Genomic DNA, 27,471 nt, shown 5'->3' with positions numbered 1-27,471 from the left:
TATGAATATTAAATTTCCATTACAAGTAATGACTAATTAGTCATTGACCCTCATGGTGCCATAAGACACATTTGTCAACTGTGCAACTCAATGTGCTGCTCAACCTTATGGTCAACGTTGAAAACAGAGTTCACAATGTTAAGGGTATTTGTATCTCAAGTGCAATTTTTTTATGTTTAGGGATGAATCTTTATATGTCTTTCTACTTGGATAATTATGTCTATGAAATGTCAAACTTCATTTTTTACTGTGTAACCATAACAAACCCTTGGTGGCCATCCCCCACCAATGATTTACAATGCTCCTCTCCATTCTTCAATATCCCCCTGGAATCCATTATTTCAGCTCTCTTTCTTCTGTCAAGGTTGTGGGTGTCGAGTTGAAAGGACTTCTCAGCCACAGCGAATAGTTAAATTTAGAAACTCTTTGAATTTTATATCCTGTCTGTAGGTGTGGGAAATTGTGTCGACCCTGAACTGCACACAAATGTGCAGTCTGTAACTGGTGTATTACGGGAAACCTATATTAATGGAAGCATTGTTTACAGGTTGAAAAATACAGTACATATGATCAGGTATGCCTTAGGAATCAAGATGCCATTGGTACATCAACCCAATAACCCACATACGCCACGTAATTAAATTGGTAATTACCATTCTCTCATTTTTGATTAAAGAAAGCAAGTGCCCTCAAACCCCAACAATCATTGTTTCAGCACCTGGTTCTACTGTAATCCATATTTTTCATTTTTGTTGAATATGTAGAGTGGATAGGTGTCTTTGTTGACTTAACAACACATTATCTTAACCTCATCGGAAGTAAGTCACCAGCAATCCCCTATCCTAGATTGAGATGAAGTTGAACATTGGCCAATGGCCAGTATGTACCCTCACTGTTGAAATAACATGTGGCCCGGAAGGATGTTACAGCAGGTACTTGTAACAAACAAAACTGCAAGACAGCAAACAAACAGCACAGTCAGGACTTATTTATTTTTAAAGGCGGTGCTTGTACGATTGTTTTTCATTGCGATACAGTATGTATGGTGTTTGGGGTGGAGACTATATTTGTTTATGTTGATCTTTTCATTTGCATGCAAATACGTTGTTGTTTTCTCTCCAAGATTAAGCCTATCTTACAACATCATTAAACATTGATGGACATACAGGCATAAATTAAACATTTTGCTCTCAGTCTGGATAATATAAATTACTGCATTTTCTCTCTTTCACAACTTCTTAGATACACAGCCAGAGGACATGCAGTGTTTAATAGTTAAAGAGACCAGAGCCTGGTGAAGTTAGGAAAGGGAATGTGACAAAATGTGTTATTGCTTGTTAGTAATATCCTTGGCAGTGGGTCTACCATATTAAGCAGACATTGATACTGTATGTTACTGTATCAGGTCTAACAGTTGTGCCTCTATAAAGCTTTCTGTCTTTCAGTTAAATTAGAGCCTCAGTGCTCTCAGTATCACATAGTGTTATTTTACGTAGAGTTGCTCAGGCCACAATTTTACCATTGCTTACATTCTTTAGGAACATTTATGTGTCGTGTTTCAACCCATGACACCTTTGAGGTATAGGATCCAAAATGACATTACCAAAGATCAATACTGATGTCCTTTCTGAAGAATGATCTTTCCTTCAAATCTCAGGATTTCAATTAAAATACTTTATTTTAGCAACCAGAAGAGTTTTTTTCAGATCTGTTCTTCATTTATTCTGCTTTGAAGTTTAACGTTCAAGTGTCTTGTTATAAAGACTTGTCTTTCATGTGTTCATTTTAACTGAAGACATTTCTCCACCAGGGCCTGAGGTTATTGTGTAAGACCACCAACTCCTGGTGAAAACTAAGGAGAATTCCATCCTAGGCAGTTCATTTCTATGCATGATACTTTGGACATCTACCTTCTACAGACGGCACAAAAATCAGGAATAGCCTCTGATCCACAGAGGCAATATTACCATAAAGAATGTCTTTGACAGATATGAAAACCCAATTTCTTGTGTACAGTTCATTTGAATATAAATCACAGGATTGTTGTGTTGACAATTGACTGCAAATTCTGCATTTCTTGCAGTGCTGCAAATGGACCTTTGTTCCTTCTATATGTGCATCAGTTGGAGATTCTAATATCTATAATGCACTGTGGTTGTATGTCAATGTTTTACTTTTCTAATCTGCATTTATATCTAACAGATTTCTGCTTTTACTTTTGTAACTTTTCTAATTTGCATTTATATCTAACAGATTTCTGCTTTTACTTTTGTAATTATGTATTTGAAAAATAGAGTTGTTTAGTTCCTAAATCAATAAAATGCTGCCATTATGGCACATGTACTTTCATCATGTGTTGTCAACATCCAGAAGACATGTTCCACACCATGTTATAAATCTTTAGCAAAGGAGTAGTCTATTAGCATTTACAAAGTATGTCAAAGCCATACAAGTAAATCAAAAGCAAGGAGCAACCAGACCACGATCTAGCCTCGCTTGACTTACTCTACTGGGACAACACATTAGCGAAAGGCCACAGCAGATATACAAAAGCCTTATGTTAGTATTGAATAGGACTTCCTGTATCTCTAACTCACTTTGCAATGCACAACGATTGGCCAGTCTGCTGCCCTCCATACACGTCAGCTCGAGTCATGATCCAGCCATGCCTTAACATACCCTCTGTAGAACCTTGAATTAATCACCTCCCCTAATTTGGATTGGATGTCATCCTCCATAGAGGGTCTCTTCTGAGCCTAACCTCTGACTGACACTTCTCTGGAGTCTGGTGCCCGCAGCCAGATAAAGTCAGTCCACAGTCGGAGGGTTGAAATCTTTTAATGAGGCAGAAGATCCCTGTTAGTGATGACTTTTTAATTAGTCAACGAGCCTCTTTCCTTGTCATTGGTCATGCCCATTTGGAGACCATGAAATTATTTCAGGATGCTTACTTTACGGAGAACCATTACCATTAAGATGGCACAAATGACCGAGAGTGGTAACTGGTGCTGTTTGAATATGGCCTCACAGAAGTTCGCTTGTGACTATTATATCTGGTCTGATTTGGATTTTCACGTTCAACATAAAGCAAGACTTGTGGTCCCTATCCCAAAACATGATTTACAAATTGATCTTGTATGTATTTTGAAAATATAAAATGTAGATATTGTACCTTATTTATTATGGTATCGTATTATCCTGAATGTATGTACCATTTTATCTTTGTCCTATTAATCACTTTGTAACTGTATTTTGAAGAGTGCTATACAAATAAAGTTAATCATTGTATTATTATTTAGGTCAGGCAAAATGGTACAAGAGTGTGTAACAGCAAAAGCTAATATTGTTTAAATCTCACAAAACTTGTTTTTGATGAAGTGTGTGCAATTCCCAGAGTATAAAACATTTGTATACAGAGACCAATTATGCACAAAAACCAAGATTTCCCTGTGAAGCTTCCCAAACATACTGGGAAACAAACACCTCCAGTCGATGAATGAAAGGCAGCAAAATATGAAATTAACTCATGGTACGGACTACTTCATAACTTGCAGGCAAAACAGAACAGAGAAACACTGTACTATATATTTGCAAGAATGTGTATATTTGTCTCCATTTTCAATCAGAATCATTCATTATATCAGGAGGGCATATCCTCATGCCTACACAGTGCAGAAGACCCACACTGAGAGACTAACCCAAGGGATATGGTTACTTAGAATATTTTTTACATAATGGGAGTTCATATTCATACTGGAGAGAGTGTTTGAATAGGATGAGCTAATATTTTAATCCCTTACTCCCGTGACAAGAGATGTATGCTGAAAAAAAATAAAAATAAAGACAAAACAAATCTTACAGCTTTCTTTGTTCAAAAGTTGAAGCAAAGAATTGTTATACCAGATTGCCTCAGATGCTCCAATACTATTTGGGATGATTTCAGCAATATCTTTTCAGTCTCAGAAAATCACTTCTCTCTCTGACATATGCCAATGCAAGAACTGACAATTAATCAATCATTGTAGTCTGGACTTTTGGGAGGAAAGTCTCCAAGATCACATCATTGTGCACTTTCTTTGATAAATCATCAGTCCTCTGCAAAACACAAGTTCGTTTTTTTGCATTAGTATTGATTTTCTGAGTTCTGTCTTTCCTAGGTGTGAACAAAACCAGTTTGAAATAAAGTCATTTTGATCTACATCATATTACAGGCAGCAGAAGAATGTTTCCAATATGTATTCCTAAATTGCCAAAAGCCAAAGAATAATGTATTATTTCATGGGAACCTGCCATGTGATTTGTTATTGACTGTGGAGATAAAATGTTAAGTTACATTATTGATCCAGGTGAAAGTAGAAAATAAAAATTACAAGAAAATAAACTAAAGATGTGTACCTTCCTATCAGCTTCCTTGAAGACATTTTGAACACTGCTATGAACACAAAAACGGTGGGGCTGGAATTGAAGGTTGTGTACAGTCAATCTCTAGCCATATTGAAGTTTTGAACCATATCTCTAGCCGTACTGACCTATTGAGGAAAATTGATGCAGCAAAAATACAATGTTGTCAATATATCACCAGTGAATTATAACAAAACTGTCAGGGTGACAGAAATGTCACAGGCATCTCAAGAGGACTCTATCTGAGTGTTTCATTCATACTTGTATTGAGTTCAGGTGTCAGTGCACTGAGGGGGAATGGTTTGGTATTGACATTGTGAAGGCAGAGGAAATAGCCTTCCCATCCAGAAAGATCTGTTAACTAGGGGGAACCATCTCTGATAATAATCATCCTTGATCCTGCCATCCCATGACATGGACACAGAGACTCAGGGCCTTCTGTAGCTACTGTATAGAAACAGTAAGCAAGAAAGTGATAACAACATCAACTATCTGTAGGATATATTATACTAAAATGTCTCAGGTAGGATGTAAGGTTTGGTCAGAAATGGTAGGGAAGTTATAGAAACCACTCAAGGAAAGGAGCATGTCATACTTCTTATTAAGACAAATAAACATCCAACCCCTTCTATTAGTCTCACTTTGGAGCATTTCTGTCTCCCTGCACAGAGAAACATTTCATATGTAGCCTATTGCTTTTTTGAACCATCAGTACCTCTAAGAGGACAACATCTGGAACTGCATGGTTTAAATAAAACCTGAAGGTATGCTTATCCCCAATTTTGTGACTTCACTCAAAAATATCAAGATATATCAACAATAGTCACTGCACTATGGGAATCATTTCTGCAGTGCACAATGAAACAATGGCACAACATGTTGTTTAGATCTAAAGCTGTGGGGTTTGCGTATATTTGATTCCATAATTATAGATTTTTACCTATTTGACTTTAATTGAATTACTTTAATTACCAAACCATTCTACAGTGATACTTAACTCAATGCACCAGGAATGAATCTGGGCATAAGGTCAATTTAGATAGTATATGATTACTTACTAAGGCATTTTAATAAAATGGACATGCAAAAAATTTGATTTTGTAGTGTTTCTACCCATATACATTTCTTACTCGTCCAACACTTTTTTGTAACATTCATGTCTTAGCCTTCAGAGAGAAACACAATGGTTGCCCTCCCAATTAACTATACATCTTGATGGTTGTATACTAAAGAGTGTTCTTTTCTTGTTACCTTATATACAATTTATTCTGCTGCATAAAATTGTAGAACTCATGGTTAATCAATCATTACCATCAACTTCTGCTGCATTATTGTGTAACTCACACTATGCAGTAATTGTATTTGCTTAACTTTTTAGAAAGGCCTGACCAGGGACTGGGGTTGCAAATTAGCCTATTGGCTAAAAACCTTTTATGCAACACATCTACAACGTTATTTATGTATGTTATAATGTGCGCTGCATTGTCCCTGACAAATAAACTAATAAATAAAATAAAAAAACAGAAATGCTGCTTTCCTGACAGACCTATTGATATCCAGGTGCAAGCAGTGAGACGGCATTGATCACTGCCATAATCTGCCTATAATTCTCAGCCTCATCTGGCAATGAAATTTGCCTCGAAGGAGCATATAGAAGGAAAGTAAAAGTTGCAAATCATCACAGAAACGATCTCTCCAAACATAGACGTAGGTATGGATTATTGATTCTTCCTGGAGCAAGAAAATCAGCCAATGGATATTGGAATCACTCTGTACTGTGAAAACAGTGGAATTTATTGAATAAATAAAGCTAATTGGGTCAGTGTGATTATCCTCATAAAACATTGAGGTTTCTATTCTCATTCAGACATCTCAGTTCTGCTATTCAACAACTGGTTGGGCTTATGGTTAGTGTCAGTGATTAATATTAGGTACAAGAGAATTTACAGCAAAGATGTAATATTAAACTACCACTGGGACAGGGATTTTGCATGATTGTGAATTACAGTAAGAATTTAAATTCCATTGTTTTAGACTTTTGGTTGTGTAGTACACTCTAGTGGACAATTTTGTTTCCTACAAATATAGTTTGACATTGGCTCTATTGCTGTAACATATAATATCATTTTAGATGAGACCTTGTACTGCGATCATGACCTCTGCTCTCTATTATTAGGAAGGCAAGTTCAAAATGGCTACTACTACAGTCTATTTATCAATAATAGATTCAAACTACCCTAAAAAGGCAGCAAAGGGTATTGCCTTGCTCAAGTAAAGCCAAACGAGATAACCAAAAAGAGATCAAATAATCATGTGTCAAGTGTTTTTCGCCTACAAGAAAAATGCTTAGAAGGACAATAAAAAACTACTAGCCACAGTCTAATGTCTGCATTATAATAATGTGTGTGTGTGTGTGGGGGGGGTCACAATAAGCTTGGACCTCCTTGTGACCCCACTAAATGTAGAGTCTGAATAATAATAAACATGGTATTTTGCTTGTAAATGCCTGCAATGAAATGAAGAAAACTATATAACAACAATAATGTTTAATGTAACAGCTTGGCACAGCACCCAGATAAAAATGGTCTAGAACCTCCCCTGGACAGGAGAGACAGTGGGATGGTCATTCTGTGCACAGAAAACGTCATCCACCAGGTCCAGGACATTGGACTATAATGCCATAGAACTTCTCTGCACTCAAGGTAAGTTGAATGCCAATCAAATTAGTGAGTAATCTTATATTTAAGGGCAGGTTTACCCCGACAGCCTATAGCCTATCAAGCTCTGTTGAGATAGATTTATTAATTGAGATTGCTTGTCAATATTTGACTATGTTCAATGGGTCTCAGGAAACTATGTTTTGGTGCACGGTTCCTGAGCCATTTCATTGGCATCATACGTTTAACTAGGCACATACGCGTCATATACTACTGTAAAAGCCATGTTGACATTAATGTCTGAATGTTGCACATGATTGATTTGCTGGTATTTTCCCTACGGGCCTCTGCGGGAGGCAGCTCAATTGAAATACTGGTATGACAGTTTTATCACCGTGTATAACTTCAGCCAGCATGTACCGGGTTAGTTAAGTTGTGTTTGTTGTGACCGGTCCAAGTAAAGCTTTTAAAAGGTCCTCTACTCAGCAAAATTTGATTTTGAAATGTGAACGTAGTACCTGTGTTAGATGGTCTTGTACCATCCGCAAGGGGGTACTGTTGCATCCCTACTTCCACGAATCTGGGTTGAGCGCAGATTGCAGACACTCCCTTTCCCGCTCAAATATTCTGAACACGAACTGTTCAAAATTGGCATGTGAACCTAGATTGAATTTTGTTGTTTTTGAAATGGGCTACCTAAAACAGCTGGATGTGGAGAACTTCAAGTCATGGCGAGGGAAGCAAGTAGTTGGTCCTTTCAAGAAGTTTAACTGTATTATTGGCACCAACGGATCTGGTAAGTTTATTTTACATTAGCTAACGTTAGCTCCTGTGTAATGTCACCGCACAACATTAATTAGCACTAGCAGACAACAAACCCAAGGCCGCTGAAGTTTTAATAGCTAGCCAAATAGGTATCCCATAGCTAGCCATATTTTTATTTGCCAATAACGTTTTTGTCAGGTAAGTCTAACGTGATGGATGCGCTGAGTTTTGTGATGGGTGAGAGAGCCGCAGCTCTCAGGGTGAAGCACACCAAGGACCTCATCCACGGGGCACATGTTGGCAAACCAGTATCGGACACCGCCAGCGTGACCATGCGGTACTGCCACGATAACGGGGAGGAGATCAACTTTTGCCGGAGCATTTCAGGTGAGTTTTATTACCTAAATACTGTAGTTGGCATACTAACTGAGTACGTGAGTATTCTGAAAGCAACACAAAACCTTTGGCTAGAATGTCAAACAATACCAGTAAGCGCCTGCTTACTAGGAGGAGCAGTAAACATTAAGTCGTCAAACATTGACGGCCATCCAATTTTAACATTTGCACATGGAAATCATCTTTACAACCATTGCCGCTACATTTCTGACATAACTAATGCATAGAACAAACTCTTGTCTTTCTAAGGGGATAACTCTGAGTACTGCATTAATGGCAAACATGTGACACTGGCCAAGTATTCACAGGAACTTGAGAAGATTGGCATTGTGACCAAAGCCAGAAACTGTTTGGTGTTCCAGGTAGGCCTACTGATAGCACTCAGGGGTCATCTGTATCTACATAAATCTGAAGTTATTTAATGACCATTAATAGCACAACAAAATATGTGTGTATTTATTTACACACACATGTACAGTACCAGTCAAAAGTTTGGACACATTTTCCCATTCAATGTGTCCAAACTTTTGACTGGTACTGTATATTTTTAAAATATCTTATACCATAGGGTGCAGTGGAATCAATTGCAATGAAGAACCCCAAGGAGAGAACTAAGATGTTTGAACGCATCAGCCAGTCTTTGGAACTGGCAGGAGAGTACGATAAGAAGAAGGAAGCTTTGCTTAAGGCCAAGGAGGACACACAGTATCACTTCAACAAGAAAAGAACTGCTGCTGCAGAGAAGAAACAAGTCTTTCTGGAGAAAATAGAGGTAAGACTGCAACACAAAATTGTTATGGTACAACTGCAAAGCATCAAACAATATGCATTGCAGTGTGTTCGTAACCATTCAGTTTTTCTCCTTCTAAATGTATACTGTAACACATTTCCGTGTTGATGCTATTATAATAACGTAATCATTTATTTTGCCTCACTTACCACCTGCTTTTGACTGAATGAATTGTGTCACGCAGTTACCGTATTTTTCGGAAATAAAGCCGTGGCTTGTACCCTGATTTTACAGTTTTCTTGTGGTTGTACGGCTTATATTTCGAAGCGGCTTATAGCCCGGTTTTAGAACAAAAAAGTGGCTTCGTCACAAGATCTCTTCAGACTGTGCAGCTAATTTAATGCTCAACACTTGAACGTGGGCTTATTACTTGAAAGAGGAATTATTTACTGTGTCGTCTCAGTTACTATGAGGGCTTGGAAATACAGTGACTTGCTAAAGTAGGCAAATGGCTAGTAGAACGTAACATTTCAAAATAATTTCAGTAAATTAAACAGCTGCAAGACCCAGTAAAATGTTATAAACAGCTAGCAAAGTAACATTAGCTAGCATCACTAACGACATTGGCTAATTCAATTTGGTAGGCTATCCTCATGATTTGCAAGCTAGCTAAACTTCAATTATTATCAAAAATTATTTTGTAGACATAACAATGGATTTTTACACTAAATGAGTAACTTGCCTTTATTTCTGGACATACTATCCACAACCGAAATGTGTTACACATCGCCTATACTCGTGAATTGCTTGGTATTGTAGCGACAATGCTCTTGGTACCCAGAATGCCCCGCGGCAAGCTGAAAAGCTACGAAGTTAAGGGAATTAGCTTAGTTAGATAAGCATTGTTAGGAGTTCTATTGTTGTGTTCGTTCTGTTTTCATATGTGTATTGCAATGGTCTGTAGTTTAGATAATTTGTGATTGTGAATGTTGTCTTGTTAGATCGCTATCCAAGCTGTCCAATGTGAAAGTGTTCCTAGGTAAATAAACAGTCGTGAGCATTATTCCTCTTCTTCAATTCCCAACGCTAGCCGGCGCTACAGTATCATTATTCCCGTATCAAGTGTGGCCTATATTCCAGTGCAGCTTACACTCCGATTTACAAACACAAAGCTCCCATTCTGGTGGGATGCGGCTCATAGACATTTTTTATTTTCCGTAAAATACGGTACAGCTGCTCCTACAGTAAGATATTACTATCACCACACACCACACTGGGTCCCATGGCATAGATCCAGCTCCCTCTTCTGTCAACACCCCCAGGCTCAGAAGTATCAAGACCTGGTGGACGACCTGAATGCCATCCGCCTGCAGCTCAGTCTGTGCCAGCTCTACCACAACAAGCAGGGCATCCGCTCCCAGACAGAGACTCTGAAAGAGATGCAGGGGGCCGCAGAGAAAGCCAAGAGCACACTGGAGAGGTGGGAGCAGGCGGTCAAGGCCCGGAAGAAAGAGCACGGCCGTCTCACCAGAGAGCTGCAACAGATCGAGAAACAGATCCGGTGATCAGAAATAGATCTCTCCCCACTTTTTGTAAAGCAAACATTTTTTGGGTTGCCGTACGCAGAAATGTGTGTTGTCTTTAAATGCCAATTGATGAAAAATAAATGAAACAAATCTTACATTTGACACACCCAGTGCCCAGGAGCAGACTCTGTCCCTGCGGAGGCCTCAGTACATCAAGGCCAAGGTGAACACCTCCCACCACATGAAGAAGGCAGCAGAGGCTCGCGGGGCCTTGCAGAAGTGCCAGAGGCTGATGACCAAGAAAGAAGAAGAGCTGGCCGACTACCGCCAGGACCTGGACAAGTTGGAGAGGGCCTGGAGGAACTACGAGAGGAAGGTGCAGGAAGAGAGGTCCTCTTGTGGGGTCGACATCACCCTAGAGGACGAACAGGTGACAGACCAGGGAGAGTTTCGAGTTTCAGAATAAGTATTATTGGCTGACTGTTGTAAAATATGAATGCGTTAGAAACTTTAGAACCTGTTGAACTCTATAGCTAACTGCGTTTGTGACACACTTGATTACTATAGTACAAGTGATATTTGAAAGACCCGTGTGCATATTTCTGTGTCTAATCTTGCCACAGTTGGAGCGTTATAAGGAACTGAAGGAGCTAGCCATGAAGCAGGGGGCTATTCAGAATCAGCAGGCTGAGAAACTTCACTGGGAGGTGAATGCAGACCATGAGAAGATTGCCTTTGACCAGCGCAGGAAGAATGAAGTTGAGGTAGCTTATGTTTTCCCTTCAGGGGTTTGTTCTACGTTGTTACGTCATTAAAGATGTCTAAAAGAATGAGGTTTGTAGTGGACATAGTGTGATTGCTGTTTGACTTTTTCATTGCTTCTGTTCTTTAAAACATTTTAGCGCTGTATTAAACAGTACCAGACGCAGTTCGATGACTACACACAAAGAGCAAATAAACTGGAGGAATATTCCAAATCCTGCAAGTACGCTGTTCCAAACTATCCCACAATCAGGATGTCTCCTTTCGAAATGTTACCGCAATAGCTATACGTTTCCTTTTGATGAGTCAATTTGCTCAAAACGTTCGAATCATCTATTAACTGAATGCGTGTGCCCGTCTCAGGACCTCCCTGGATGAGTTACATCAGCAGGAGGTGAACCTTAGCACGGAGCTACAGAGTGGAAGCCAGCGCAGTGAGCAGGTCAACCTGGAGCTGGGCCAGGCGCTGGAGGAGCTGAGGACAGCTAAGCTGGACAGCCAGGAGAGCCACTGGCAGCAGCGGAGGAATGAGGTGCTGAAAGACCTCCGGAGAATCTACCCCGATACAATGGTGAGAAACTCAAGACACAGACACCTTAATGTCCACTGCAAGTTTCATACACAAGTTGAACTCACTTTGTGCACCCTCCCCCCCACCCCCACCCAGTATGGGCGTCTGATGGACCTGTGCAGCCCCATCCATAAGAAATACCAGCTAGCCGTCACCAAGGTGTTTGGCCGCTACATGAATGCCATTGTGGTGTCCTCAGAGAAGGTGGCGAGGGACTGCATCCGCTACTTAAAGGAGGAGAGGGCCGAGCCGGAGACCTTCCTCCCTGTGGACTACCTCAACGTGAGCTAGAGATGCACATTCTTAGACATCAACCGAGTGGGACATCCATGTAGAATAGTTATTATTGTTACATAAGTGCACCGGTCAATTGTAATATCCATTTGATTAGAAATATGGTGGTTAGAAACACAAAACATTTGATCACTTGCACAGTTTATTGTCCTTTGTGCACGTTAAGGTGTAGAGTTGAACGTTTTAAACGTTTCCTAAAAGTGTAATAAATCCATAAAATCTTGGGTTGGGCTTTACCCGTCCATGGTCTGCATCTCTTTGGTATACAAAGAGGACCGTGGCAGCAGGTCACAGACAACAGGTCTAAGACTGAGGAAGAGTTTAAGAAAGATGTGGGACCAGCATCCACTACATGGGCCTGACGCCAAGAGTCATTGTTGCATTAAAGTTGTGTCCTCAGGACCAAAGTTATGTATTTATGTTTGAACTGAAGGTACTACGCTCTGTCTAACTCCAGTACAGTACTGTATAGAACCTATTATATTTTATTAACTACAGAATTTCACAGACAAAGATGTCTTTGACAATGGAACTCCCTCTGGCTCCTTGTCTAGGTGAGCCCTCTGAACGAGCGACTGCGGGACATGCGGGGGGCTAAGATGGTTGTGGATGTTGTGCAATGTGCCCCCTCATCCCCCATTGCCCCCCAGCTGAGGAAGGTATTGCAGTTTGTCTGTGGTAATGCCTTGGTCTGTGACACCATCAAAGAGGCCAGAAATGTGGCTTTCGACGGGCCTGAGCGTCTAAAGGTGAGTCTTGTCTCTGCTGGGAATGGACATATTAAAACGTTTCTCTGTTCGAAACATTTGAAATCCCCACCCTCCCCATACACAAAGTGACAGGTTGTTAGCTTCTGCTAAGGGGTCAGATGGCTGAGTGGTTAGTGAATAGGGCTAGTAATCAGAAGGTTGTTGGTTCGATTCACGGCCGAGCCCAATGAAGTTGTGTCCTTGGGCAAGGCACTTAGTGCTTGTATTGTGTCGATAAGTGTCGATGGATGTTTTCATGCGTCCATAAAACAGACTCAAAACTTAAATGAGTTGGTTGGTTAGTTTGCAGCTTGCTTCAAACAATGACTTTCAAAAACGTGTTCTGTGGTCAGCCAATATCAATAACATTACCATATGGACATGTTGTGTTTTCTTCATAGACTGTGGCTCTGGATGGGACCATGTTCGCTAAGTCTGGAGTCATCTCTGGAGGCTCCAGCGAACTGCGAAACAAAGCCCGACACTGGGACGAGAAGCACATGAACCAGCTGAAGGAACGCAAGGAGCAGCTGATGGCAGAGCTACGCGTAAGTCTGCATGCTGAGCCACACAACTTCATTCACTCTCTTAATCTCAGGAAGATCACTTGAGAAAAGAGGATTCCTCACAGAAACAGAAAGTTACCCCTCGTGAATGCTCAATGAACTTCCAGCAAACACTCACCCGTGTTATGTATGTAACAGGGGCTGGTGAAACTGAGACGGAAGGATACGGAGTTGAAGCAGATCCAGGTGCAGGCCCACGGCGTCCAGACCCGCCTCAAATACTCCCACACAGACCTGGACACTCTCCGCAAGAAGACCATCCCCACCTGCCAAGCTGTGAGCACACTCTATTCTGTTTACATTTTTTTAAGAAACAGGGTTATTGTGAGCTGGCTGTTAAACAATTTAATGCTTAGAGGACACCTGTGGTACACCCAGTTACAATTCTCATACAGCACACAGTAATGACCACAGTTGTTACTGGAAGAGAGGTATCCAGCTCTTCAGAGGTGTGCTGTATCTGAGTGCAGGAGATCTCAAGGCTGGAAAGCGAGCTGGTCAACCTTGAGTCCCAGATCCACAAGCTGCAGGAGAGTGTGGAGGTGAAGGAGGCCAACATCAAGAAGTTCAAATGCAAAATTGATCAGGTATTGACAATAATCCTGACCTGTTTGTTATCGAGTAAAGAAGTGAACTTCCAATTACTATGCCGTGACCTGAGGCAGTAGAATGCTACTTATTAGAGGGCGGCGTTTATTCCAGGGCGGCGTTTAATTAGTAAGGGTGATCTCGTGAATTGTAGCTGCAGTGCAGCCATAGACAACTTTGTTGCTAGCATTGTGACAAATGAATCATGCTGCTAAAAACGCAGGTTTCATTTACTACCGCTGACCTCCTTGTCTATTCTTTGTTTGTCTATGAGTGCGGCAACTCCCTTTCTCATTGGCTATCAATTAGGTGTGCGTTGGTAGTACAACTGTCTCAAATACAGGTGTTCTACATTGTGTAAAATCTGATGCAGCATGCCTAAAAGTTCATACATGTTAGCTTTCAAACAGAAAGTTATGTACATGTGTAATAAATACTGGGGTTGAATTTAACCAATTAAATAACCGTTTTCAGATTTTTTCAGTGCAGCGTTTATTCGAGGGCGGCGTTTATTACACAACGTTCATTTTTGGTGTGGCGTTTATTCGAGGGCGGCGTTTATTCGAGGGTGGCTTTTTTTATTCGAGGGCAGCGTTTATTCGAAGAAATACGGTATATACATTTTTTTATAACAACTAGTTACTTCAACGTTGGTCAGTTTTGAAAAAACAAATTGTGTTATTTTGTCCACCATATCAATATTGAGTCAAAACCAAAGATTTGAAAGTATATTGCAGTTGTTTTGAGTATTCCATCCATTCATAAATCATACATATTTGTATTGTAAGAGTTGGTTACTGGCAGACATATTCTGAACACCCCTGAGTCCTCTAGTTTTTTTCATTTCAAACTCTGTGACTACCTTGAGCTAAGAGAGGCTGTGTGAAGCAACACTCACAACACTGTTTCTGCATCCAGATGGAGGACTTGGTGTTCTCCAACTTCTGTGCTGAGATTGGCGTGGCCAATATCAGGGAGTACGAGCAGGAGAACCTTAAACAGCAGCAGGAAGTGGACAGGAAACGGTACAGGATCATGCACATTGATAAGACAAGCTTGCCCCTACGTGTCCCATGATCTCCATTCATGTCTCGGCCCGTTTCACATCGTCTCAAAAGTCTTTGATTGGATCTGACTTGTAAACAAGGCCTGCTCTGCCGTTGATCTGTCCTTCCCTTTATCCGATGCGGCGTGGCGTGACTCCAGGCTGGAGTTTGACAGCCAGCGTGCGCGTCTGAGCGCCCAGCTGGAGTACGGACGGGAGCAGTCGGAGCAGCAGAGGTCAAAGCTGAGCAAGCTGGAGGAGACCATCGGCCAGGAGGACCAGAAAGTGGCAGAGCAGAAGCAGGTCAGAGCCTCCGTCGGTCTTCCTTCCTCACATACGCCTCTCTCTTTTGCTGTGTGAGGACCAACTCAATCTCTCAGTTCTTGCCTTCCTCTTGTTTCCGTCTCAGGAGGAAGAGTCCCTGCTGGTGCTGGTGGAGGAGTGCCAGAGTGTGATGCTGGAGCTGCAGAATAGTCTTCTAGAGAAGAAGACAGAGGTGGCTGACTCCAAGGCCCAGGTGGACCAGAACATGAAGGTCCTGCAGGAGAGCTCAAGGTAGCTGTGCCAGACAAGTCATTATCACATGAGAGATGTCTATGAGCCAGCGCACTCGTAATGCTGTACAGGTAGCAGCAGCTGAAAAGATCCCTGAACCAACTCACTGTATGTTGCTAGTAACAAAGTATTGCCTGCCTCTGCCCTCAGTGAGCCAATATGAACGACTTTGAACCTCTGATGAGTCTGATTGCTAATGTCCATTCTTTCTTATATCTTACTCATACTGACGTTGCTCTTTCGTAAGTTCCCCCTCCAGCTGTGTCGTCTGTCTCCCCCCTCCTCCACAGGGAGCTGGTGAAGAGGCAGAGGGAGGTGATCTCGTCTGAAACGGCCCTGGAGCAGAAACGCCTGGGCAGGCACAACCTGCTCCTGGACTGTAAGATCCAGTCGCTGCCCATCACTTTGCTGTCTGGCAGAATGGACGACATCAGTGAGGTGCAGGTAGGACAGGCAGCGACTTGCAGGTCAAGAAAAGTAGTATTAGTATATTTGAAGTCTTGGAAAACTCAGAAGAAGTGTACATGATGGTATTTTGTAGGATAAATGTGTTTTGTTTTTCTGGTTTGGAAAATGAAACAATGGCCTCTGCTGTGGTCGGTACTGTTGATATGCTTTGGAACCAGTTTTAGTAGTAGGGGAATGTAAAATATTAGGCTTTTTAGGATTACAAATTCATATTAAAATTCCCCAAGTTAATATGTAAATTGTCCAAATTTCTACATAGTTTGTAATTCATAGGACACTCGAGGGTTAGAGTTACTGGCACTGGTTGATTGCTCTGGTCTGTGCAGCTGGACTCGGAGTCTGAGAGCACCAGCACCACAATGGACATCTACGAGAGGGAGAGTCTCATGGTCATCGACTACTCAGACCTGCAAACAAAACTGAAGGTACAGTCCCTACTCATCCATCCATAACATCCATGTAATTCAGGATCCCAGTACTAGTGGCTTGTCTGTACGTTTCATTTTATGTAGTCATTTAGCAGACGCTCTTATCCAGAGCGACTTACAGTAAGTACAGGGACATTCCCCCAAGGCAAGTAGGGTGAAGTGCCTTGCCCAAGGACACAACGTCATTTCGCACGGCCGGTAATCGAATTGACAACTTTCTGATTAATAGCCCGGTTCCCTAACCGCTCAGCCACCTGACTCCCATGCTGTACGTGTGTGCAGCATGTGCAGGCTGAGGAGGAGGTGGAGGCTCAGCTGGAGAGCCTGAGGGAGGCTGGATCGTCTGTAGAGGGGGTCCTGCAGCGCTCCACGGCCCCAAACCTCAAAGCCTTAGAAAAGATGAGGGAGGTGAAGGACAAGTTCCAGAGTGTGGCGGAAGGTACGAGGACAGACAATCATGCCTAATACTTCTTCGCAAACACACATGCTGGTGATGTGCCGCTCATCTTACCACCTTTACAGGTTCACCCACAACCATCACCAACTGTGAGAGAAAAATGTCATTCACTAACTCGTCCCTGACCCAATAATAGCAGGGGGGAAAAGTAAGCACTAGCATTTGCCGCTAACGGGTGCCACAGTTTAAGATGGAACTACTGTTAGATGACTACAATAAGCGCCTGCTAATGTAAGACCTTTGTCGTTGGTGTAGGATTAATAGACAAACGCCTCTTATTGCCCAGGGTGTATGTGGACATGGTTAACAGTAAACATTTTCAATAAATATCTTTCTTTCTGCCCGCTACCCAAATGTTCTTTACTAGGGGGATTTTGGATCCTAAACTTTACCCGACCGAATTACTGCGGGGTTCCTCGACTAATGAAGTGGTTACCAACACTTAAAACAAGGAATGTAATTGTATTTGTAGGTCAGATCTTATTTTTTCCAAATCTCTTTTGTCTGTTTCAGCCTTTGACGCCAGCACTAGAGCAGCCAGGCAGTGTAGCCAGGAGTTTGAGCAGGTCAAAGCCAAGCGCTTCCACCTCTTCAGTCAGTGTTTCGAACATGTGTCCATAGTCATCGATCAGATCTACAAGCAACTATGCAGGAACACCAGTGCTCAGGTCAGGGTTTGGCTTGGATTAAAACACACTCGGATGTGCTATAGTGTTATGGCTTAACCAATGTGTTGGCTCAGTGTGTGATCCCCCATGTTGTTGTGCTGTCCGCTCCAGGCCATCCTGGGTGCAGAGAACCCAGACGAGCCCTACCTGGGAGGCATCAGCTACAACTGTGTGGCTCCAGGGAAGCGCTTCATGGCTATGGACAACCTCTCTGGAGGGGAGAAGGTCATAGCTGCCTTGGCACTTGTATTTGCCATCCACAGGTAATGCGAGTCTGAGTCAAGCTGAAAACAGTATCATGTACTTAATTTGGATATTTAGTTACTACAGAACATGCTTTAGAGAGAAGCATTGGTCTGCCGTGTCCAGTATATGTTGGTTTTATCCTCATTTGTGCTGTTTTATCTCAGCTTTCGTCCTGCTCCCTTCTTTGTCCTGGATGAGGTGGATGCTGCCTTGGACAACACAAACATTGGCAAGGTACAGGACCTTCTGTCACCCAAGCCATTCTGATCAGCGCAGATGACCAGGCACGGCTATGATTTGGATCAATCTCATTTTGATTATGGATCAAAAAGGATTATTATTATTATCCTTCATATATAATATGCAACCGGATTGATTGATGACTTAGGCTGGCCGCACATGTTGCATATGTTGTGTGTGTGACGGAGCAGGTGACCAGCTTCATCAGAGAGCAGTCCAGAGCCAGACTCCAGATCATCGTCATCTCCCTGAAGGAGGAGTTCTACTCCAGGGCTGACGCTCTGCTGGGGGTCTACCCAGAGGTACCTCGACGCTCTCACTGTGTAGCACATGAACACACTCTTACATCTTTTGGGGTAAATGTCAAAAATGTGAAAAATTACATCCCTTCACGTGATTGAGTATACACTCTGATTTCAAAAGTAGGGCCGAGGCAGGGACTGCCTGTCGATGAGATGCTGTAGCCATCGTCTTATTTGTCACGCTAATGCTTGACATCATTAACTAGGCCAGAGGCCTAGAGTTTTGGCTATGTACCCAATACCTATGCGTTCAAACAACAAGTAGGAATTATTTGATTTCAAATAAGACATTGATACACCATGAAATCAATACGAGGTCAGACTCTTTATATTCAGTAGCTTTTCTAAAACCTACCTTCTCCCTTCCTTTTGTAATACCAATTAAAGGTGAGAATGGAAATATGTACTACATTCTCCTCTGTTATCATGGCCATTGTTTCTAGTTTTACCTTTATTCCTTCACCCCAGTTCAACGAGTGCATGTTCAGCCGCATGCTGACTCTGGACCTGAGTCCCTACCCCCTGAACGAAGACGGCTCCAAAGAGGAGTGAGATTGAAGTGCTTAATGTTGTGTTTACATCGACTCAATGATTGTTCTGTTTAAGAGTTCTGTTTCTGTCAATATACCGCCTGTGGTTTGGTACTATGAGTACTCTCAGTGCTTTGAGTATTTTGTACTTTGGTTCTCTAATGCCTCGGCTGTCAGGGCTGATGGATGGTTGATTGGATTTATCTTTTTCTGATCTCATTGTTACTACAGTTTTTTTTAAAGTAATTTTCCTCTAAAAATTGTTTTTGTGTTTTGTTTAACAAGAAGAGAGGCAAAAAAAAATTATCTGTTACTTAAATAGGATATTTTCCATGAGTCATAAATACTGTTTCTGCTTGTATATTCACTCACTCTGATGTTCTACATCAGATTAAGGCATCACTGTAGCTGTGCCAAAAAAACATTCTCACTACAGTAAATTGTGATTAATGTGCTGTCACCCCAAAGACCTGGGATAAAGAAATGATGTTATGTTCATAACCAGAAAATGTTCAGTTCCAAGTTTTTTTGCAGCTTGATTAAATAAGTAAGCTTTCAGTTTTGGATCAGTTCCTGTACACTTACAGTAACAACAGTTAATGGCATTCACCCTGCCAAAAGTGTGTATATTGGCACACAACCAGGATATAAGTGACATAGTACCAACCATTGTGACCATGTAGAAACTAGAGGGGGTTTTAGGACTGGACACACGGGAGTGAGACCCTGGAGGAATGCTGTTCCCCTTCTCCAGTCCCATGGGAAGGTAGCAGAGGCTGTATTTGGTGGGTATTGCTGCTGGTTAAAGACAGTGATGCAGCTTCCATTTACCAGAATGAAACAAGAAATAGGAGATGTCACCCAGGCCATTATCTCAAACGATGCACTGAGGACCTCTATGTTAAGGAAGTTATAAGAAATTCTTGCATTGGATTTTGTGTTGTGTTGAATGATGGGGCTTGAGTAAAACTGGGGTACATAGCAGCATGAGTGGTTAGGTGTGCCACTTGGTGGCAGTATGTTAGGTCCTGGATGGAGATCTTTGTGTTATGGATCAAGCCATCTTGACTGGTGAGTTTTGCTGGTACAGTCAGCTGGCCATAAGGCTTGGGGCATTATGGTCCATAAATGTAAAACATTGCTGTTAAAAATAGTGTTTGATATCTAGGTGTGGAAATCACCTGATCAACAACTCAAATTCTGTCAAATTCTTCCAGGCTGAAAAGACAAAAAAAATCTTTCGAAGTATTGCATTAACAAGACCCAAAATATTCAGTTTAATTAACTTCCATAAATTTTCCATAAAAACACAGGGATGTATATAACTTAAAATAATCATAACGTACAAGAGTAAAAAATATATCCTGAAAATATGTTTTATTGTAAATGTACCCATGATGTGAGGAGCACGGACCTCTACATCTGATTGGTTGCTTTAATGAGTGACCTTTATATTGTTGGTCTTTTAATATATTTAAAAATTATTATTAATTGATATTTAATAAAAGTTCTAGATGTGACTGTAATAAAAAAAAATACAATCTGTCAACCAAGGACAAGCCCCCAAAATTGATTCACCAATCAAACACGTCTACATAAACATGAAGCATGTGACTGCAATATTTACGGAAGTAACAAGCCGTCGTGGGAAAGGAAGTGGAGGGGAATAAAAGCCAATGTTCCCGAACTATCCTTTTAGTTATAATAACTGTAAAGTTAGCTAAATGTCGCATGGAATGTAGCTAAACATAATGCAGTATGTATGAACAGAATTATTAACAGAAATAGGTAGCTAGAGTGTGTACACTGTACACTGTTATTTGTGTATCATTAGCTAGCCATAGCAGCCCCGGCACATCAGTCATAACTTTCAAACCAAACAAAACGTGTCGCAATGTATTTGCACAGGGAATAATTGCAATATCTAGGTACTTGCATGCGAATATTTGCAGAGAGAGAGATCAAGACAATTCCACTGTTTACGTTTGGCAAGCTAGCTCGTTTGCTAGCTAGCACATCAAAAATGGGGGCCGAACAAAGTGGAGATTCAGAGCACAAGCACTCTGACTACAGTTCTTCAGGTAATGATTCATACCGTAATTATACAGTAACAGTTAATGTGACAATTATTCATATCGTTCATTTCTAGCTCTACTAGTATAGATTGTGGTCTCGTGTGAGGATGTGTTGCAAGCTACTCTGCTGGAATTGGTTGGGGACTTTGCACTTTTTTTACTTAATAACTATGTTGCTTTGATTATGAGAATTAGTTCATAAATTTCAGGAGCAAACTTAAAGATTATAGTTTTAGGGTGGTAATAATTCAGTCAAAATAATTAACCTTAAGGTGTAACTTTCATGATGATCTCTTACAGTGGTGCCTTCCCCAGCTAAACAGAGGGCGAAAATGGACGACATTGTGGTGGTTACTCAGGGGACCCAGTCATTGCGTAATATCCATAATGATCCAGATGTTATCAAGCTTCAAGAGATCCCTACGTTTCAGCCACTGTTGAAAGGTGACCTCTGACCCCCCTTCTCCACAGTGCCGTTACAAATGTTATTTTAATTTTAATCCACCTCCATTGAGATGTCTATTCACCACAAATGATGACTTCTTGGACTCTTCTAGTTACTCATATTATGTAGGCTATAACATGGTTTACTGTACGCTTTGAACATGTCTCTTCTGTCCTGTAGGGGTCCTAAGTGGCCAGACATCCCCCAGCAGTGTGTGTCTGGAGAAGCTGGACTCGGCTCAGGTGCTACAGCTTTGTGTCCGCTACCAGGACCACCTGCACCAGTGTGCTGAGGCTGTAGCCTTTGACCAAAATGCCCTGGTGAAAAGGATTAAAGAGGTAAACCAACAGTCAAGTCACTACCCACCTGAGAGGGTGGTCAGTGATGCCTGTGCAGTCAATAGTGGTCACGGATCAACAGATACAGTATTTTACACTTTGTTGTCTCGACACAGATGCTGGCAAACAACACACTTACCTATGGTCTGTTTCCGGTCAAACATTTTGCTTCTCCTTTGTTATTGTGCCCCCCCCCCCCATTATCTAGATGGATCTGTCGGTGGAGACACTGTTCAGCATCATGCAGGAGCGCCAGAAGCGCTATGCCAAGTATGCCGAGCAGATTCAGAAGGTCAACGAGATGTCCATGATCCTGAGGCGCATCCAGATGGGCATCGACCAGACAGTGCCGCTCATGGAGCGGCTCAACAACATGTTGCCTGAGAGTGAGCGGTTGGAGCCCTTCAGCATGAGGCCTGACGGGGAGGCCAAGTAGCCGGCAGTGGAGACACAGACTCTGTCACTAACCCCCCCCCCCCCCCCCCTTCTCGTTACCCTGTTGGATCTTGGGATACAGGTCTACTGAAGTTTACACTGCGATGTTCTAGGAACCTCATTGGATCACCCGTATTGAATATCTAAAGACAAGTGGTTGTGTGTTATTTATGTCTGCTTAAGGCACATTTTGGTTAAAATATCTCCCTCAAAGTGTGAAATTCACTTGGGACATTGTTTAAGTTATCGTCATGTTTCAAGTCTGGTGTGTCCAAAAAATCTTGGGTTGTATGGTGTCTTGTACACATGTGTGAAGCACTGAAGAATTCATTGTTTCAGGTCAGAAAACTCAACTTGCTATATAGTTAAGTGTATCTTTCTCGCAATTCATACAGATTATTTTTTTGACAGACTAACATAAGCCGTGACTTTACTGGACATGTATTGCATTTAAAAGAAGCCATGCAGAATACACCTATGAAACATCTATTTTACATATGTGGCATGTTTAGCTATAGCATTGAATGTTATGGATATGAACCTGACCTTGCTTTAATGTATCAGTTTCTTGATGTAATGTGACTAACATGCACATGTTTAGTGTGGGACTGAATGCATTTCAGTGACATTTTGAATTGCCTTTTGGAAAATGCTTTTGACTAAAGACCTGAAAGTTGGTTATAGACAACCTGAACATGTGTGTTTTCACTTAAAGGTGAAAACACACATAGTATAGGCATACCTGCAAAAAACAGATCCAGTCGGGTTGCTGCTAAGGAATTGTGCTTGCAGCACAAATGTTTCATTGTGGTTATTTCAAGTTCTGATTGTCATCTTTTGAAATGAAACACTCCACCATTGGTACAGCCTATGAGATTCCTTTCATGTATAAATTGAATAGAGTGATACAATTGCCCACCATTATTGAGGAGTTTTGTTGGATGGGGGAAAAAACAGAAATGGCAATGTGAATGGAATACAGATCAGTGAAGCCCAAGAACGTCACACCTTGTATTGAGTATAAATCAAATCAGTTTTCCTTTTGTATTCAGAAAAATGGGTCTATGGCTCAGTGTGTACATGTGTGTGTGTGTGTGTGTGTGTTCACAACAGTGGGTAGGAGTGAAATTCTTATCCAAAGAATTCCAAGATACAGGCCAAATATTGTTTCTCTGAAACTTGGCTAAGTACTTAACATACTGTAGAGAAAATATGCCTACACATCGTGCCTACAAGTTGTGTTGTGGTTGCATAGTAGGATTTTTGTTTGACATCTTTTTAATCTGTGTTTTTATTCATTGTGTATGAACGGTAATCCTGTTATTCCTTGAAACATTTCAAAAAACAAAAATGTCACTTTAAACACTAATAGATATCGTAGATAGTATTTATAGTTGGAAGACATTTAAGGCAACTTGTGGTGTTTTAGATCCACAGGAGCATTCTGTATTTTAGGCAGAAAATCCACACATAGATTCATGAGCCTTGGGTTCTGCAATTTAATAGAAGCTAATCCCTTGTGTGTTGTGACATGAAGCATTTGGGAGTTATTAGTTATGTAGATTCGCTTGTGCAGTCAATTAAAAATTTGACTTGATTGTAACAGTGAACCATATCAAAAACGTGCATGTGGATTTGTCTAGCAGGAATTATTATCTGAGATGTTGAAATCATTGAATACGATACAAAAACAATAATATCAGTACAACACCAATTGGAGTTTCATTACTGACCTCCATTCAGATAGAGTGCCAACCTATTACATTTCTATGCATAGTACAGTACAGTATACTGTTTCTTTGAAGCTGAAATTGAAAACACAAAACAAATGGGTGTTTTTGTGAGTGATTGCTCAAGTTGATTATGATGAGTGGATAGTTCATAATCATCCTCAAAAGAGAAAAAAATGTAAGACTGTTGAATGAAATCCCAGATAAAAACCACTGAATAATTTTGCTTTTTTAGGTACTTAAATATGGCCTATTAAACGAAGGCAGCGTGCAGCGGGGCTTTGACTGGCCAATAACTTGTTTCAATAAACTAGAGTTGACTTTTCATCTCCAGAGAGTTTTCCTGGTGTTAAGACATGTTCTTCTCAACGCGCGCTCAGGGCGAGTGTTGTATCATCCAAGGTAGTGTGTCGGGGAGTTGCGCTAGAGTGTCCTCTGAATGATTGAAGAGTGCAAACACTGAGGGACCAACGCATGTATACCACCAAGCTCCCCCACAAGCGATGTTGTTATTCAGTCATTAATCTATAATTCATATCTACTTGATATAAATATGACATGAGCATACCATAGGGGAATACATGTGTCTGTCTACACTGCTTGTGTCGAAGACTCATTTTAATTTCAAATAGGAAGAGACTGCTTACTAGTAGTTTTAAAAAATCAAATGGAATAGTAGTATTTAATGTCTACTTGAGCAAGGCTTTAATGTTTGGTTTGAATATGTGAGAGAACATCTGTACAGTTACAGAGAATAGTGATCTAGTGCCCCCCAAAGTAGAGAAAATGAATCCAAATCCATTAAGAAGCTGGGTGCACTGGAAAGGGGGAGGAACAGAAAGGGAGGGAGAAGAAAGGGAGAACAGAGAACACCAGAGTAACACCTAGCCTCAGCTTGTAAAAAAAACATTATGATGAGTGGTTTGGGCGCTTACATGCGACAATTGCTGGCTCCTGTTTGAATCATGTAGATCATATAGACTGGTGTACACAGACTATCAACAGAGCTCCCTCATATTCACATGTGTCTGAAGACAGCCAAGAAATGTCATAATGTGCAGGTAGGTAAGAAAGCTGGTAATCATTTGTTTATTTATTTCGTCTGTGTCCCATTCTGTAAATTGTACTTATTTCTTTTATTTTCTCTATCTCAGTATCTTTGTCCAATGTTTGTCAACTGCTGAGGAGACTTGGACAATGTCCTTGTGAGAACAGATGTCTTGATTAATGGTCTGTTGGTGTCCTCTGCTTCTTTCTTTGATCTGAAGTCTTGAATGTGATTAAGGATCATCTCCCTGCAGAACAATGCTAAGCTCTCAGGAGAAGTGCCAGAAGCCATTCACATAGCTCAACTGATTTCCAGAATCAATTTTGGAAATAAGACGGCCAGTTTTGAGCTGGTGCGGAGAAAGACTGGGGGTGTCACTGGTTTATGAGTACTGAACTTAATTTTTGTAAACAATCCACCTAATAATATGATATAATTTATAATACAGCAAAAAGTTTCTGCTGGATCTTCAATGCATATGCAAACAGCTGTTCTACTGGATATATTTAATATAATAAAGACTGAGTGCTCAGATAACAAATCTGTAATAACCGAGCACAGGTACCCTCAAAAGATTTCCACAAGGGTTACATTTAGGAGTGGCTGCATTGAAAAGGGCAAGTGAATGGGGCTGCCAACTAATGTGTTGACACCTACACTGTCCTTTGTGAGCAAGCCTCTCACAAGCCCTTCTTGGCAGTCAATACTTTGATCCTAATTAGCTCTCCTCCAAATGCCCACTGTGTTACTGTGATACTGCTCATTTCCATCAGAGAACACTCTGGACATACTCTCCACAAGTGCATGTGAATACAGTATATTCAGTTTACCATACCGTACACATGTGACACTGAATCTTCCGTTTCAATACTGTTTGGGTGCATCCCACAAGAAGAGGTTCCAGTCTCGATTTTCCATCATCTCCTCTCACCTAGATACTTGCTAAGATCTCAGAGTGAACATAGGCTTGAGGTCAGTCTATATTCGCTGAGTTGGTTCTGACTACTACCAAGTAACAATGACCTTCAAGTTAATTCTGAGGCTTAATCAAGTTTAATACAAGCTTGCTGGCAAGAGCAGGGTTTCAAAATTGTATAAGGCTCACAGTCCTTCTTATAGTATGAAACGAGCCAGAGGTCAACAAAACATTACATAATTCTGATCAAACATCTGTAGCATTTACTTAAAACAAAGCATCAAACAAGGTTATAATCATTGTATACCCATTTATCTTTTTGCCATGTCAAATAAGTGTAGGCTATTTGTAGAGTGAATCTAGTCATTCCTCAACAAAAGAGAGGAGTGAAGGAAATGAGTGCCCAAGAAGTGAAGACCGTTGGGGCACACCTGCAAATTTTGTAGCAATATGATCTCATGCCAACCAGCATGCAGGGAGATTTATCTCTTTCAACATAAAAGTATGTTGGTCCCAAATGTATTCTTTGCGATTTTCATGTGCTTAAATGTATTTTTGGACATATTTTCGTTTTTGGGTAGGCCTTAGAACAAATTGGGTAGGCCTGTGCCTAGCCAGGCCTATCCGTGGCTACGCCCCTGACATGAGTATTCTTGACTCCATTCATGCATATTCAAATATATGGAGAAAGCAGCTGTAGCGAACAAGACAACAGTTAGAACACACCCAAGGTCACCACCTTTTGTATTGAACTTTTACACAAACAGACATTTCTGTTCTCCATTTGTTTATGCCTCACAACCAAATATTGAAAATACTAAGTAAATAATGAATGCTTTTGATTTATTCATACTCTCATTTCCATGCAAATGTGACCTATGGGAGAGCGGTTTGTTCCTCTCAGCAAGATCAAACCAAAATATTTTTATGTTTTTCAGCCTCCTATTGCAATGAGAGCGCACATGCATTCATGGTTGCTTCTTAACAAGAAATCTACTACCTTACACTTCCTTTTGTCATTTTGAGTTTTGGTGACACTCTTTTGTGTAAATACCGAACTTTAAATGATGGCTGTTGTGTACTTTTTACCTAAAGCATACAATTACTGTGTTGAAAGTCTCTTCCCCTCTTTTCCTTACTGTGTTTTCTTTTTCTCACCTCTTTTCCACACAGCATGTGCATGACAGATACATGCAACATGTGCTGAGAGGACAGAAGTTTATCTCCCCCAGCACTATCTTCCACTTCCCTCTATCAACCCCTCCCCCTCTCACCCTGCCCTCCCTACAATCCCTCTTTCCTCTCTCCCTTTCTTCCTCTCCTTCCCTCCACTCCCCTTCTCCTTTCCTCTCTCCCCTTCTCACTTCCTCCACTCACAGAACGTTTGACTGAAACAATCACACCTGTATCTGTCACTACTGCCACTACAGGAAGTCCTACATCGTTTCTATTTTATTTGATAAACTTCAAAGAGAGCACATAAATCATTAATGTAGCCACGAGGGGGCTTATTGCTTACAATAAACATTCCTATTTCATT

General features: G+C 41.1%; 2 protein-coding genes across 2 annotated transcripts; both read left to right on the top strand.

Annotated features, from left to right (window-relative positions):
- The first annotated feature begins 7,745 nt into the window (after nt 1-7,745).
- smc1b (structural maintenance of chromosomes 1B) lies at nt 7,746-18,966 on the top strand. The gene is made up of 25 exons (XM_067234320.1): nt 7,746-7,854; nt 8,022-8,210; nt 8,469-8,581; nt 8,788-8,991; nt 10,272-10,510; nt 10,647-10,912; nt 11,085-11,239; nt 11,378-11,460; nt 11,601-11,808; nt 11,905-12,090; nt 12,657-12,851; nt 13,253-13,399; nt 13,556-13,693; nt 13,888-14,004; nt 14,924-15,030; nt 15,212-15,353; nt 15,460-15,605; nt 15,896-16,049; nt 16,400-16,498; nt 16,784-16,940; nt 17,472-17,626; nt 17,738-17,889; nt 18,037-18,106; nt 18,304-18,414; nt 18,883-18,966. Exons 1-25 carry the CDS (start codon nt 7,746-7,748, stop codon nt 18,964-18,966), a joined length of 3,726 nt encoding a protein of 1,241 aa, XP_067090421.1.
- Nucleotides 18,967-20,596: 1,630 nt separating this feature from the next.
- borcs5 (BLOC-1 related complex subunit 5) lies at nt 20,597-24,292 on the top strand. Its single transcript, XM_067234321.1, has 4 exons — nt 20,597-21,025; nt 21,320-21,463; nt 21,645-21,802; nt 22,011-24,292. Exons 1-4 carry the CDS (start codon nt 20,881-20,883, stop codon nt 22,236-22,238), a joined length of 675 nt encoding a protein of 224 aa, XP_067090422.1. The 5' UTR covers nt 20,597-20,880; the 3' UTR covers nt 22,239-24,292.
- Nucleotides 24,293-27,471: the final 3,179 nt, after the last annotated feature.

Source organism: Osmerus mordax, chromosome 4 (genome assembly GCF_038355195.1).
Source record: "Osmerus mordax isolate fOsmMor3 chromosome 4, fOsmMor3.pri, whole genome shotgun sequence".
Taxonomy (NCBI): domain Eukaryota; kingdom Metazoa; phylum Chordata; class Actinopteri; order Osmeriformes; family Osmeridae; genus Osmerus; species Osmerus mordax.
This window is presented reverse-complemented; position numbering and strand designations above follow the sequence as displayed.

Bases quoted from the DNA above. Each gene is read 5' to 3' on its own strand.
- smc1b (XM_067234320.1), top strand. From the start codon at position 7,746: ATGGGCTACCTAAAACAGCTGGATGTGGAGAACTTCAAGTCATGGCGA. The intron at 7,855-8,021 runs GTAAGTTTATTT...CGTTTTTGTCAG, and splicing joins TATTGGCACCAACGGATCTG to GTAAGTCTAACGTGATGGAT. The intron at 17,627-17,737 runs GTCAGGGTTTGG...TGTCCGCTCCAG, and splicing joins GCAGGAACACCAGTGCTCAG to GCCATCCTGGGTGCAGAGAA.
- borcs5 (XM_067234321.1), top strand. From the start codon at position 20,881: ATGCGAATATTTGCAGAGAGAGAGATCAAGACAATTCCACTGTTTACG. The intron at 21,026-21,319 runs GTAATGATTCAT...GATCTCTTACAG, and splicing joins CTCTGACTACAGTTCTTCAG to TGGTGCCTTCCCCAGCTAAA. The intron at 21,464-21,644 runs GTGACCTCTGAC...TCTGTCCTGTAG, and splicing joins GTTTCAGCCACTGTTGAAAG to GGGTCCTAAGTGGCCAGACA.